The sequence below is a fragment of the Impatiens glandulifera genome, chromosome 3, assembly GCF_907164915.1.
Source record: "Impatiens glandulifera chromosome 3, dImpGla2.1, whole genome shotgun sequence".
Taxonomy (NCBI): Eukaryota; Viridiplantae; Streptophyta; class Magnoliopsida; order Ericales; family Balsaminaceae; genus Impatiens; species Impatiens glandulifera.
In genome coordinates, this window is record NC_061864.1 from 65356688 (window position 1) to 65372189 (window position 15502).

Sequence of the window (15502 nt, forward strand, 5' to 3'; positions counted from 1 at the left end):
AGTCAATGTTAAAGATTTAGTTATGTATGTCCTCGTATAAATGGTTGGAACAACTTACAACCTAAATATAAAACTATTTATGATAATTTTCAAAGATTGATTTATATATAATATATTGTGTGATATATAGTGTTGTTGGGTTATTGCTAACTATTGAAGCAATAATTATAATATATTATTTATTTGTGACCCACTACTACTCTACTAACTTCAATTACAAGTACAACTAAAGAAGATTCGTGTACCAATCGATTGATATATATCAACAAACAAATACAAAAAGAATAATTAAAGAATGTGATCTTCTACCATGACTTCTCCACTCCTCTATAGTTAATCTCCCACCAAACTTTTAAATATTCTAACCCCCATTATATTTCCTCCCCCACATTACCCTTTTATCAATTCAGATCGATCTAGATCCCAAAACATATATAGATAGAGAATTGAAACCTAAACCTAGATCATCATCATCATCATCATCTAGCTAGTTTCAAGTCTCTTGGCTCGATCAACATGTCGATCAAATCCAAAACCCATAACCACCCCATGATCACCTTAAAACTCACCCTCATTTGTCTCTTCTTCCTCTTCCTCATCTTCTTACTACTAAGATCCAACTTCACAACCTCTTCTTTCATCTCATCTTCAACTTCACGAACCTCGAATAAGGATTCTCAATCTCAAACCAACGATTATCAAACATGCAACAAGATCCCGCCTTCGCTATCAACTGCCTTACTCCATTACGCTACCTCAAAAATAACCCCACAACAAACATACCAAGAAATCTCGGTAACTTTAAGAATTCTCCAACGTAAATCCCCATGCAACTTCCTCATATTCGGCCTCGGCTACGACAGTCTCATGTGGGCTTCTTTAAACCACGGAGGACGAACAGTTTTCCTCGAAGAAGACTTATCATGGATCAACCAGATTCAAAAGAAATTCCCTACACTCGAGTCCAAACACGTCAAGTACAACACAAAGTTAACCGAGGCCGACAGGTTATTCGAGGTTGGTTCGGAACATGAGTTATGTAAGGTTGTTGGGGATCCTAGGACTTCAAAGTGTGAGCTCGTGATGAAAGGGATGCCGGATGAGATCTATGATGTCGAGTGGGATTTGATCATGGTTGATGCGCCGACGGGATGGCATGATGCGACGCCGGGAAGGATGTCGGCGATTTATACGGCGGGGCTTATGGGGAGGAATAGAGAGGAAGGTGAAACAGACGTGTTTGTTCATGATGTGAATAGACCGGTTGAAGATAGATTCTCGACCGGGTTTTTATGTCAAAGTTATCTTACTGAACAGGTTGGGAGGATTAGGCATTTTACTGTTCCTAGTCATAGAGTACTTAGTAAACCGGCCTTTTGCCCTTGAATCATTCTTATATTTTATTTCAAAAGTTTATTTTTCAACTTTTTTTTTTCTATCAATAATATTTGTTGGGATGTAAACTGTCATGATTCTTAATATTGTTTATTTCTTTTCTTTTATTAAATGATTATATAAGATTTCATATATAGCTTTTAAAATCATTTCTCATTACTTTTATGTCTTTTTATCATTCTTAACATGACTTTCTTATATTTGTTTGAAAAAGTCCATTTTTTTTATATAATAATTTATATTAGGTTTGTATCAATTTTTTTAAAACACTATGGTATATTCTCATTTTATAAAATTATAATTAGAGAGAAAACTTGAATATCAAGTCATATATGTCACTTTATAACGTGCATATGAAGAGAACATAATAATAATAATAATAATAATAATAATAATAATAATAATAATAATAATAATATAAAAGCAAGGGACAATCAAACCTTAGTTTAGACTTTAGAGTACAAAATACTCTAACCATCATTATCACGATGAAAAATAAAAATAAAATAATTGGGCCTGCAAAATAAAAAATATAATACTAATTATAATTTTAATAAAATTAAAATATATATAAATTAAATATATAATTATAATATTCACTGTATAAAAAAAAATTAACTAATTAATTTATAATATATATTTATTAATTATAATGTTTGAAAGTTTTATATTATGCTTTTTATCGTTGTTGTGTTTAAACGATTTTTTTATTAAAATAATAATTTTTAATTTTTTTATTAAATAATTATTAATATTATATTTTTAAAATTTTAAAAATTAAGAAGTTTTTTCAATATCATTCTTTAATTACATGTCAATCTGAAAAGAAATAAAAAACTTAATTTTAATTTTACCAACCAACATGTAATCATTTGATTTGCTGAGGTTTGGTATGCCTATGCCCACTTTTTCTTTATTTGTATGTAGGGCAAGTTTTTAAATATTCAACCACACAATTAATCAATCAAAATAATTAAATATTTTTTTTTATTTTTATAAAATTTAAATTTAAATAAAAAACATTATAATAATTTAATAAAATAAAAATTCAAATGATTCAACTACAAACAATCTTTATTAGGTAACCAACCAATATCATATATATCTGACAAGAAAGAAGAAAACATCTTTCTTGATAATTAAGTATTGTTTCAATTCAATTTGAAAACACCATTTTATTTTCTAATATTTGTATGTCATAAACAAAATATCCAATTGTCATTATGCATCAGCTATACAAGTATACAAAAAATATATTCTTTCAAGTAGGCATATGATATGATGCCAGCCAGCCTTGAACACAAACCAGCAACAACAACTTATATAAAAAAACAACAAATAGGTATTATATATTTTATGCATTCTTATATAATCAATAGTTATAACTAATCAAATCCTTTTATAACCTTTGCATTCTTTCTTCTCCAATCATCCACCTGGTCAATTGACTTGGATCATGGGCTTGGATTTTGCATGATTTGGGTGCAATACCGAGATCTGTCCCAATTTGGTCATACTCATCAAGGGCCCCTTCCATTTCTGCTTTAACACTTGCTTCATCATTCTCATTCGCCACTGTTCCCCCCATAAGAATATGTTCATAATACTTCTCTTTCTCTGCGTCGTGTTGGAAAGGCTCAATTGTTGGACCCTGCTCCTCACGAATGCAACAACAAACAACAACTATGAGTCAAGGTTTTCTTTCCCTTCATTTTTACTTTCTATATATTTTACCTGGCATAGTTCTGAATAATGCTTATATATGTCGCTGGTTTCTTCCTGGTCACCAAGTAATGTACCTCCATACCAGCCGTTCGCCTCATCTACTGAAGTCGTTGCAAGATATCTGCCCATAAATTTCACAGCTATAAGAGAGGGTAATTTTGAACAACATACACATTCTCCAAAACAAACAAAAGAAGAATCCTACAAGTCTTCAAGAAACGGGGAAATAGTTTGGAAAGAGATTCAAGAATGTGCAATTACTCAAAGTGGAATATGGAACAATGTTGATGACTCCACTCAAAATTTGTTACTTTGCATGGAATGAGATAGCCAGGCTTCAAAAATGTTGCTCGACTAGATTTGTTACGTTAGTTTAGTTTCTAGTTTTTTTTTTCCGCTTTATTTAAGAAATCTAATAGTTTCTTTTTATTTGCTTACAACATTTATTTCTTCATTAAAAAGGTTTGTCATTTTTCGATAGTAAAAAAAGAAGTCTGCAAGAGAATTAATTAATTACCTTCTGAAGACATCCTCCTCATCAATATCATTCATGTCAGCAGAAAGCAGACCAAGGTCAAAATAATCATTCATTTCTCTTTCATCTTCATGCCCTTTATTTGAATTTTCATGTAAAGTGACCTTTGATGCAGAGTCATGTTCTTCAAACTTCCTTTGCCCAAAAAGCCAATTAGGACTCTTCAGCTGTATTTCACTGCAAGAAAGAAATTTCAACTCCGAATGGTAAAAACCTTTCGCCATAGATCTCCTTTTTCCATTTTAGTGTTTTTTCCCATGTTATTATCCTTTGTCGAGTAAAGAAAACACTTATGAATGAAAAGTAATATTACGCTGCATCAGGAGCCACCCCAGAATTCCCAGTTTTTTGATCTGGTTCTGTCCAAAGCCTTACATTCTTTATTGAGCTACATGTTTTCTCTATCAACTTATCAAATGATGTCAACTTCATCCGCGAGAAATCCTCTCTACATGCTGGAACAGGAGCAAGAATAGTTCCTACTCCTAAAGGTCTGGTACCAGCTGGAGGAGAACTGCAAAATAAACGGGAAATATTATTACTGTCATATTAGAATACACAATAAAATTATGCGTTTATGTTATGATGCAAATCCAAGTCAATCATAAAAAATTATTGATTGCACAACAGAATTTGAAAAAAAAGGAGTGATATTTGATTCTTTTGTTTTGTTATAATGATTCTTAACAATGTACAAGTATAACATACAAAAGCTCCCTTGACAATGGAATGGGAGAGAAATATGTAAATCAATTAAAAACACAATAAAATATTCATAATAATCCCATACCCTGCCCGCGGGTATTATTCTTCAAAGTTCAATCAACCAGGATTTCTATATAGCTTGCACGTATTCTTCAATCAATAACAATATTCTGCGTAATATTTTCATTTATTAATGCAGTATGCAATTTCCTTATATTCTACAATTAACTTGGATTTGGTTTAAAGAGGAAGTGCTATAGTATAAGATATAACATATTACTAGAATTATGGTATTAGAATAATATCTCATAAAAAAATTGACGTTTTGATTAAGATACTATTACCTTATGGAGGATAATCTTTATTATGTATGAAACACGTTCTCAATTACAGCAGAGAATGACAGACAACACAAATGACAATATGCAGTCTAATTACCTGTATTCTGGAACAAGATCATCTCCAATCCCAGACACATGAAGATAATAATCCGAATCCAGCTCCCAAAGGGCAGGTTTCCCTTCCTGAGGTTGAAAGTAGCCAAGAAATCTGATAAAGAATCAACACAAATGAAGAGTGAGCAAGAATGGTAAAGTTGCACTCCCAAATAAGAGTTACTGACACAACTTGCCACTAGACTCAGATGTCTCAACTAGGACTCCGTAAGTAAAGCAGTTAGACGTGGCAGATCACAGAAATGTATTGGAAATCAAGAAGGGGATGAGATCATCTGTAAAGAGAAAATCATTACACCTTTTGTCCATTCACCACCATTACTGCATGAAGACTTTTCTCAACAGGAAAAAACAGCTAAATCCAAGCACGAAAAAGACACAAACTCTATAGTGGCGTGAACTACAATGGACGAAAGGGAGCATGGCCCGATAATGCAAGTGTTGCATCCGCTAAAAGAGTTGAGCTCCATGTTTTCAGCTCTTTCGATCTAGAGCTATGAGTTTCTCTTTCTTGAAACTTTCCCTCTTTTGATGTTAACTTATGACAAATGATAATGTATCGACTTGTACTGTAATGGTTTGGTTTTCCCATGAGGAATGCAACTTTCATGTTACCGTGGATCAGTAAAAAAGAATCCGTCATGAGTTATTTATATTATATAAGGCCTATGGACTATTTAATGGTAATATTCTATAACGCACACTCACTTAGTAGAGTTAATATATAATGTGGAGAATAGTTAGGTTAGATTATTATGTTGAATTGTAGCTGAAAGACACTTCTATCTCTCATCTATTTCATATTGGCTACGGAGGGTTGGTTGTCTCCAAGCTTCTCACCTAAGGGCTTAGACCATTCCTTTCCCATCTCTTCTTGCATTCTATTATCCCAACCATTATATAATCTCACTTTTAAAAGAAATGTATTGAAATCATATTCTCCGAATAGATATATGTGTGTGTATCTGAAGTTATGCATGAACACACGGAAAGAGAAAGAGAGGAAGAGAAGCATTACAAGTTAATTGCATCTTGTTTTTCACCATCTGTGTAGGCATTGCTGTAGTATCGCTTGATGGACTTAAGAAATTCTCTAGACTGAGTTGTGGCCTTCCACTTCCCCTGTCTTTCTGGAAATACCTGTCATTCCAAATGAAGTACATTCAGAAAAAAGAGAAATCTTAGAATAAAGTTCACTTGTGAAGGAAAGTAGCATACAGTATTGTGAGCAGCAGAACCACCATACTGTTGGGCAAGCGCATCACCCATACTCTGATACATATCCATCAAAGCAGCAGCAATACTACTATCAGCATCCAACTTAAGCTTATCTGTTAATCCCATTGCATGAAGCTGACGACCTAATGCTTCTAATCCGTAAGCATACTGTGCAACATTGGTGCGATCTAAGCAATCTATACAGTTTGTGCGCAAAACTCCACTTTGAAACTGTGGGGCTTCGCCACCATAATTTTTTTTCTTGTTCAGTTGACTAGAATCGGACTCTCTCTCTTGTTTCACTAAAGAGCTCAAGACATCACTATTGCTTCCCATTCTGACGAGATCAACCGAACTACCTCTCAGATCTCTAAGAGATGTATCCCTGAAGAAAACATGAATAAATTATGCAACTTTGCCACTGATCAGCAGTGTAAAAAGTAACATGGAGATTCTACAGATTGAATAATAGTTAAACAAAATGGAACATCTCAAATCACCAAGAACTTGTAGATCTACATAAGGTCCATACAAGGTGAAAAAAAAACAGCAAATACGCATTCCAATATAATAGACATATTAAGTACAACATACAGGCGAGTTAGCATGTTCGGCTAAAAAAAGATATCAATGAAAGCACCTTGAAGTATTTGTTCGGCTAAGTGGGGTCACTCTTCTTTTATTGGAGGCAAGTCTGCCACCATAGTAAAACCCTGTCAAATCAAGTGCTTCACTTGCCACCCCGCCTAAAACAGCCAAAACATTGGCAGACTTGCTTGAAAGGCATAAAAAAAATATAGTGAGAAGAAAACATATGGCTTAATCTATATTAATAATAATAAAAAGTGAATAGAACCTGTTTACCTCTTAGCAAACTTATGAAAATCCCAATGGATGAATTTTAGGTCATTTTTTTCTGGAAGAATTTGGTTAAGATATCCAACAGCGTTAGCAAACTCACGTCTGAGCATCATTTCCCGGGGCCTTTTCTCCACTGTCTGCAAGGAAAATGGCCTCAGAAGTGTGTGATAAAGAAATTGAACACAAGCTGGTGATATCTAGCAACATATTCCTCACTGTATAGAAGAAAATTACTACTATAACAGTCAGAGTAATACAATGAACTTTTTCTTTTTCAAAAGTAGTTCTAACACAGTTGCATAAAAATGGATTATCACACAAATTTGAGGTAATTGTTAACATGCATGGAAAAAGAAGATATGGAAAAAACAATATAAATGTTTACAAATAAAACAAGGTTAAGGAAAAAGAATAAACTGAAATATGACAACCGTCATAGGCCTCGTATCCTTTTTGAAGACATTTCTGATATAACAGAGGCTAAGAAAGAGGGAGGGGGAAGATGTCCAAAGATTTTACAAAGTACAAAATGAAAACAGCTAGATTGATTAGGGAAAAACCTTGATTAGATTAAGAACAATAATGGGATTCCCGTATCTCTTTACTAGATCTTCAAAATGAAGTCTTGTAGCATCATATGTAGGATCATACCTCTGCACTAAAATTGCAAAACGAAAACAAACAATACAAGTTGTTCAAAATATAAGAAATAGAGAGTTCAGATATGTAGATGAAAAACAATCCAAGATGTCCTCACAAATTATGTCTGGCTTGGGACTGAATCTTGAAGCTTCTTGAGACCAGAACAATGGAATAGAACCACGCATTTGCACAACTGAACTCATCTTCCCTTTGCAAGATCCAGCTTCTTCATCCAGAATAATTTGTTCAGTTTCAACATCATTTGCAACTCTTCCCCGGTCATTAACCCCCCTTTTAAGATATCTGCATTCAGTAAAGCAATATAAAATAAAAAATGTGATCACTCCATGTGCCTATCATTTCATCAACTGTCTGGTTAGAATTAGCCTGCATAAGATTTCAAGGTTGTTTGAACTGGTTTATTTCGAAACAAACTGATTTCTGGAAAGAAAAAAAATCGTGATTGATGCAAAAGTGGTTTAAATTTGAAGTCAGGCCAGATTGTCCTTAGAGTTTAATATTTTAAAACGATATAAAAATAACATTCGGGTATTTTAGTTGATGACTAGATAGAAGAGGTGATTGATGATGTGATATTGGTTTATTTGGATTTAATTCAAATAAACCACATCAAACAAAAGTGAGTTTTCCTAAGAAGCTTCAATCAACAATTTTAATAACTAAAGAATCAGTGACAATAGCAGTAAATTTTATTTCAACTAAAATAAAGAAGATAATTCCAGTAAATTTGGGAAAAACATATATGGTGGCATGTCAAAGGACAAGAGATAGTAAAAAAATATCGGTTTATGATTAGTGTACCGTGTCCCTGCAAAATGCCGAGAACGCCTAGAAATCAAACTAACGCTGAAGTCACGCCCAAATATTGAGAGCCGAGTCTGCAAAAATGAGCATAACGTTCACTTTAAGAGTTCTAGTTTGCAGGCAAAAACCACCAATAAGGAAGTGCTATCTAAGGAAATTTCATATGATCATCAAAACCCATATTTACGTGGAAACCCAAGAGGGAAAAAAACAACGGGCAGAGGAGAAAACTTCACCATGTCGAAAATTAGGTTACGGGGGAGAGAGTATAGAAAACAAGAAAGACAAGAAACCCTAGCAGAAAATTTTAAATATTTATAAAGGTCCATACCCACAACAGTATCCTGTGAAATTCAGGATTATGTAGAATTACATGAATACATGACTTTAAGAAGAAAATAACAAGGAATTCAAGACATTCACATACCTGTTTAAAATGTCCATGAGCCATTGCGATTGTCCAGATAGTATTTTTGCATCTCGATCGAATTGGTTGTGTAAGAAAAGCATTCCATACAAACATGTTCTCATAAGGTATGCCTTCTTCGCCAGTTGATAGAACATTCTTTTGTAAACATTGCATAATGGGATATGTATAACTATAGAAGAAATCTTTGGTCAAATCAACACTTGATAAAAGCTTCTTGTACCTGAAATTTGAAGAAAGTTTTAGTAAGACCCATGTATTATCTTATACAACGGCAGTCTCTTCTAGAGCAGTCTAAGCAATAGGACATCATTAACAAATTTGAAAGTCTTGTACAAAAGCACCTTCAAACAAGGCAAATAATGCAAGTAAGTACCTTTGCTCGGTTTTGGAGTGAGCAAGATCAGTTTGGATTGAGGGATGAGGAATCGTAATTAACTGGCTCTCATCTATGCTATAAATTGCATGACCACATATAGAACCAATTTGCCTACGTTTGGTCACCAATATTAGATAATATGACTCCAAAATTCTAATGCAACCTGAAAGTGCATTAACTCATTATTAGAACCAAAAGTACCCAGAATCAATTAAGTAGCAAAAACCCACCAGCAATCCCATAAGCCTTGTAGACAGATGCCAGTCCGCCTGTTGCTCGATTTCCTTCGGCAATCCTCTGTAACAAGCTCTTGATTTCTTGCGGCGAGTAAACAACGGGATCCTCACTTATATTGAGATCGGAAGGCTCCATACGGTCGATCTTCAACACCCGAAAGAACCTCTTGTTCCGATCATTCCCAATCAGATAATACCTCTGCACAGCAAACAATTGAGGGAGATTTCACGAATAATTGAATCTAGGGCGGGAATAAGTTAGTTCTTTCTTACCGCTTTGGTTTCGTAAAGTCTGAATTTTTCCAGTGAGTATGAGTTGGAGTCTGGTTCGGCATCGTTGGCTGGGTGGACTTTTGCAGAAGGACGAACAACCGGAGGAAGGGTGGAAGAATTCGCCTTCAGGGTATCCGATTTCGTCGCCATTGAAGACGAGAGGGAGAGAAAGTCGTTTCTGATTTAAAATTCAGCACATTGGATGTGGACAGTAGAATGGATATATGATAAATTCAGATTGATTCCACTTTTTCCTTCATCATGGGAACGGGTCAAGGCTGCGCCTTAAACCCAAAAACCAGACCGACACGACATACCGTTGAACGATAATAGATGGGTTCATCTCAATTTGCCCAATGAACTAAGCCATATTTTATCAATTTATCTTTTAAATTACTCATTTTTATGAACCTTTTATAGTATAAAAAATTGTAAACTTTTTAATTAATGTTATTTTATTTTCATATAATTTAATAAAAAAATAAATAAAACATACCAGGCCTTAATGTATGGCTCAATTTCTATCTTAGGCCAGGGGTCGTTTTCATCAATTATCAATTGGCTCGAATTTTAAATGATGAGATATGAGATCAAACTATAAAAAATTTAGTTAGATTTTTCCTAAATTGAAAAAAGAAAAAAAGTGTGTTATTATTTTATCGTGTCATTTTTGTTTTTATTATTTAATTTATCAAGTTTTTAAGTAAAATGGTATTTAGAAAAATTTTAACCGTGTTTTTTTAAATTAAGTATTATTTTCATATTTTTTTTTAGATTTATGCCTTCTAAATTTGATAAGTTAGTTTGGGTGACTAAAAAAAATATATAATTTAATAAAATTTTTTTTTGTAAATATAGATAGAAATTATATATTTTTTTTCAAATAACCCATAACAACATAAACATAACGGTAGACACTCATTTTTCACTTCCAAAATTTTATAATTTATAAACAACTATTTTTTAAACAATTGAATTTTCAAGAAAAAATGATTTCAAATTTCAATAATGTTAAGGTGCTAATTAGCCTAAGTTATAACAAAATAAGGGTTTTATCATACTTGATATATTTAAGATATTTTATCATTTAATATCACATTAAGTAATAAAATAAAATTATTTAAAGAAAAAAACTTTTTTTTAATAATTAGATTTTGAACAATTTGTTTAAATAATTTGTTTAATTAAGTTTTGATTAAATAAGTTATTATGTAAAAGGGAAAATAAAATTAATAAAAAAAAGTTTTTTATAATCATATTAGTTTTTCAATTTATGTTGCTAAATTTGTTATTTTGTTTAATTAAATAAAATCTTTGGTATAAATTTACATTTACAAGATGTTTGGTACGTAATTTTTGTACTTAGTAAGGTGAAAGGGAATGAAATTATTTATTCCTCTATAACTTGGGAAGAATGAATCTCATTTCTTGATGCACTTCCTCTCTCATGTTATTCATTTTCCATGTTCTCTTATAATTATAATATTATATATATATATATATATTTTCTTTTATAATTATATTTGACTTTCTTTTATAATTAAAATAATAATAAAATTTTAATTTATTTATTAAAAATTATTTTAACTATTTAAATAATAAAATAAAATTATGTAAAATAAAATTTAATAATAATACAATAACTAATAATAATATAATATAATTAATTAAAATATTATATATTAATAATAATATTATAATATATTAATTAAAATATAAAAACTTAAAAATAAAATAACAATTATATATATAAAATATTAAAAAAGTTAAATATAAAATATTTTAATAAAAATTATTGCTAAAAAAAGTATACCATGTTATAATATATAGAGGAGTGATAGAGAGAGGAAATTTGGTGAATTTGGTGAGGGAATGACTTGGCATCACTTCATTGATTGGAAAATGTAAAAGTGGGAGGAAAGAGAGAAAAGAGAAAAATTATTTGATTTTTTCAGCGAATAAGATTATGCCAAGTTATTCCTCACCAAATTCCCTCGCCTAATCATTTCTCTAATATATATTATTAAGTAAAATGTTATATTTAATTTGATCAATTATTAGTATATAATATTTTAAAAACTTTGTTATATTAAATTTTTTAAAATCTTTTAACTATTTTTTATAAGCATTTTAAAAACTATATATATAATTAGTATAATATAAAAATTATATGTTTATATTTTATTAAATTATGAAGCATTTCAATATTTTAAACAATTATGATATAAAAATAAAAATATTATTTTTAATTAAATAAAATATAATAAAATAAAAATATTAATACTAGTTTCATTTACAAAATAATATTAATAATTTCTCTTTAATAAATTTAAACATTATCAATGAAAATGAAAATATCAATAGGATTGAGAATGATTAATACTCATAACCAAACACTACATTTCTATCAATATTCATACTTATTCTCATTCTACACATCAATCAAATTCTTATTCTCATTCCTATTTCTACTCTCATTTCCTTAACTTTTCCTCACTACAAAGTTTAGTATTTTTCCTCATTAAAATGTTTGTTTTTAATGTTAGTTAGATTTATAAACTTTAAATTATGAATAAATAAAATCTCAAAATGTCGTATTAGCTCAGCTGGTAGAGCGCATGGCTTTTAATCATGTGGTCGTGGGTTCGATTCCCACAGACATAGGCTACCCATTTCAAAACTTAAGCAAGAGCACCAACTATTGTGGTTGTGTCTCAAGTCCTGCTTAGAGTTTTCGGTGGAGAAGGAAAAACGGCAGCCTTAGGGGATTTGGAGATGAAAAATTGTGTCTTTTCTAAGGTGTTAGGGTGATGTATTTTTAGGGAAATCATGAAAAACCTAGGGCCCAAGGCCAATTTACCCTTAATGTCATGAGGAAAGGTTGATTGACTTAATATGGAGGAGGAATAAAGAAGTATTTGAACTTTTGAAGCATAATATATTTAATATCATGGGGATAAAAGAAGGAACGCTTCCAGTCAAATATTTTGGAGTCCCCTTATCTGCAAATCAACTTCAAATCCCACATTTTTGCCCATTTATTGAAAATGTCAAAAATTCTATCTTGGATTGGGCTACAAAAAAGTCTGTCATACGCAAGACGAATAGAGCTTGTAAAAAGAGTTACTATATGAATCATTGGTTACTGGGCACAACAAATAGTCATTCCATAAAAAGTCATGGTTGAACTAAATAAGCTGATGAAAGACTTCATATGGGGTACTGAAGATAGAGGAGACAAAAATGTCAAATGAGAAACTATATGTACCACAAAGGAAGAAGGAGGGCTTAACATTAAAAATTGTGTCATATGGAATCGAGCGCTCACAATTAAACATGTATGAGCCCTTGAGATAAAAGCAAATTCATTATGGGTCAAATGAGTTCATACGAGATTCATGAAAGGAGAAACCAACATATGGACATGCCAAATCAAAAATAAAATGGCATGGTCCTTGAAGAAAATCTTAAGAACTAAAGGAGAGGCAAATCAGATGATGAAGTTCAAAATTAATCGGTAATGGAAAAGGAATATTATTCTAGCATGATACTAGGCTAGAGAATGATCTCATAATTCTTCGAGAGTAATTCCAATTTATCAGAGTCAGAATTAGAAGAAATTGTCTCTTATACTCAGTTAGAGATATTCAAGAAAGAAAATGCAGCTTTATTCCGAGGAATATCATTAGAAAATGCAACTTTATTCTGAGGAGTGTCAATAGAACAAATTTGAAGGAGCCAGAATTCTAAATCTGATCAATAACATGTAATTAAATGGAAACACTGATACAAAGAGTTTGAATACTCTTATGAATAGAAAGTTCGTGGCAGCCGGCAGGATAAACATGGAAGATCATTAGAACAAACATAATGCAGAAATGTTGAAGGAAACTGTGCCGCTGAAACCATATTTCAATAGAAACTTGTTTATTCAAAATTTTGAATAATCAGAAACTACAGTAGAAGTATAAGAATAGATCGAAAACTTTTAAAAGAGGTTTTCATTCTAACCAAAACTTAAACCTCTTCCGATACCAAATTTTAATTTTTTAGGATGACATAAAATGAGTGTCAAATGTGTATAAACACAATTTCAATAAAAAATTATAAAGGAAATTCAAACAATTCCATTGAAAAATAATAGTGAAGATAACAAAGTGTTTTGATAAATATAATTTAAATGCACAAGATATAATTTTTTTTTATTTATCAAAAGTATGATCACAAATTTGTGTCAAATTGATTGTATTCTAATAAATAAATAAAATAACATTATTTCTGTTGAAAGAAATTCTAGTGATTGATAAGCCCATAATTAATTCTTTCAATCTACATTCCTATTTTTTTATTTTAAAACGCTGTAATAATAGTTTAATGACATAACATAATCTTAACAAAGAAGGTACCCATTCTAAGTTAGAAACAATTTAATATTAGCAAACATTTGATGAACATAAACAATAAACAAATTGCAAAATTGAATAACTAGTTATAAATTTATAATTAAAAAATATACATTCTTTAAACTACTCAAAACTCAAAGTAGATTTCAAAAATTTCAATATACTTCTCAAATCTTTTTTTATTTCAATATTAATATATTTTAATAAAGACTACAAATATAAGTGACATAACAAACATTTATAATAAAAAAAATGTGCTAATAAAAAAAATGTTCATACTATTTAAAACTAAGTTCTTTAATGAGATGAAGAACGTGGCTCGAGACTTACCAATTGTTTTTGCGGGCAACATTAACGAAGTGAGATTTCCGTCTGAAAGAAAATGGGTCAATAGGAATAGTAGCCTAATGCGCGAGTTCTCAAAGACAATTGAAGAATTTGAACTTATCAATTCACTTTTAGGAGAAGTAATGGCAATGAGGGTCACGTTCATTCTTGTATCAACATATTTTTAATTAGTGAATCAATTTTTCGAAGATTTTCTAATATATTTCAATAGGCCCTTTCATGGAGTTGTTCAGATCACCGACCGATATTGATAGAACGCCGAAAGATGGAGAAACATGTCGACCATTTAAATTCAAAAATAAATGGTTGATCAAAGAGGACTTTATAACTTGAATCAGTGGTGGGTGAATCAGTCATCGGTTGGTTCTCCGTCGAGTAATTTCTTTGTGAATTTAAGGAATCCGTGTAAGCTTCTTAAAAGTTGGTTCATGAGAGATCGTGCTTTATTTTATGGTAAAATCAATAACTTGTGTAATGAAATTAATGTCATTGACGAGAATGAGAAGATTCATAAACTCTCCGCTGAAGAGGTTAGTTCTCGGATTCATCTTTTTAGTAAATTATTCGATATGTGTAAGGATGAAGAAACTGGGCACGACAGCAAAGTAGAGCTACATGGTTAAGAGTCGGAGATAGAAACACCAAGTGTTCCTTGGGATCTCTTACGCGCAATCGAGAAATAATGTGATAAATTCTATCTCGATCGTGGGGAAAGTTTAAGATAGTGAACCTGAAATCTCTATGAGTATTGTCAAATTCTATAAGAGTTTGTTTAAGGATTCATTTAAGGTCAGACCTAAATTGAATGGTATAATTTGTTATTCAATTAGTAAAACGCAAAAAGATATGTTGGAAGCTCGTTTTACGTTGAAGGAGGTTGAGGTGGTCATTAAAGGGTGTGAAAATGATAAAGCGTCAGGATGCAATGAGTTTACTTTTGCTTTTTTTTAAGAAGGCGTGGCCTTTGCTTAGAACTGAAATTATGGAAGAAATTGATCATTTTTATCGATTTTTATCATTTGATAAAAGTTGGAACTTTATTTTGATATGTCTCATTCGTAAAGCTCCAGAAAAC

At 31.2% G+C, this 15502-nt stretch overlaps 2 protein-coding genes and 1 non-coding gene across 3 annotated transcripts; 2 read left to right on the forward strand and 1 right to left on the reverse strand.

The window, feature by feature from the left end:
* The first annotated feature begins 339 nt into the window (after positions 1-339).
* On the forward strand, positions 340-1529 carry LOC124932194 (glucuronoxylan 4-O-methyltransferase 3-like). The gene has a single exon (XM_047472810.1). The coding sequence runs from the start codon at positions 517-519 to the stop codon at positions 1384-1386; it is 870 nt and encodes a 289-aa protein (XP_047328766.1). The 5' UTR covers positions 340-516; the 3' UTR covers positions 1387-1529.
* A 1062-nt stretch (positions 1530-2591) lies between these two features.
* On the reverse strand, positions 2592-9992 carry LOC124929181 (phosphatidylinositol-3-phosphatase SAC1). Its single transcript, XM_047469474.1, has 16 exons — positions 9677-9992; positions 9398-9602; positions 9165-9330; positions 8789-9011; positions 8359-8435; positions 7652-7839; positions 7455-7552; positions 6898-7031; positions 6674-6808; positions 6034-6418; positions 5834-5955; positions 4799-4909; positions 3969-4169; positions 3638-3832; positions 3130-3241; positions 2592-3046 (listed from the first exon to the last, which is right to left on the reverse strand). Exons 1-16 carry the CDS (start codon positions 9824-9826, stop codon positions 2795-2797), a joined length of 2754 nt encoding a protein of 917 aa, XP_047325430.1. The 5' UTR covers positions 9827-9992; the 3' UTR covers positions 2592-2794.
* A 2274-nt stretch (positions 9993-12266) lies between these two features.
* Positions 12267-12338, forward strand: TRNAK-UUU. Its single transcript has one exon. It is a non-coding gene; the product is annotated as a tRNA-Lys (tRNA).
* The last annotated feature ends 3164 nt before the right edge of the window (positions 12339-15502 follow it).

What these genes read in the sequence shown, in the direction of transcription:
- LOC124932194 (XM_047472810.1), top strand. Translation starts at nt 517, where the DNA reads ATGTCGATCAAATCCAAAACCCATAACCACCCCATGATCACCTTAAAA.
- LOC124929181 (XM_047469474.1), bottom strand. Translation starts at nt 9,826, where the DNA reads ATGGCGACGAAATCGGATACCCTGAAGGCGAATTCTTCCACCCTTCCT. An exon ending in AGCCGAACAAATACTTCAAG is followed by an intron (nt 6,419 to 6,673) that starts GTGCTTTCATTG and finishes TGTTTTCTTCAG; the next exon opens with GGATACATCTCTTAGAGATC. An exon ending in GATCTTGTTCCAGAATACAG is followed by an intron (nt 4,170 to 4,798) that starts GTAATTAGACTG and finishes TTTATTTTGCAG; the next exon opens with TTCTCCTCCAGCTGGTACCA.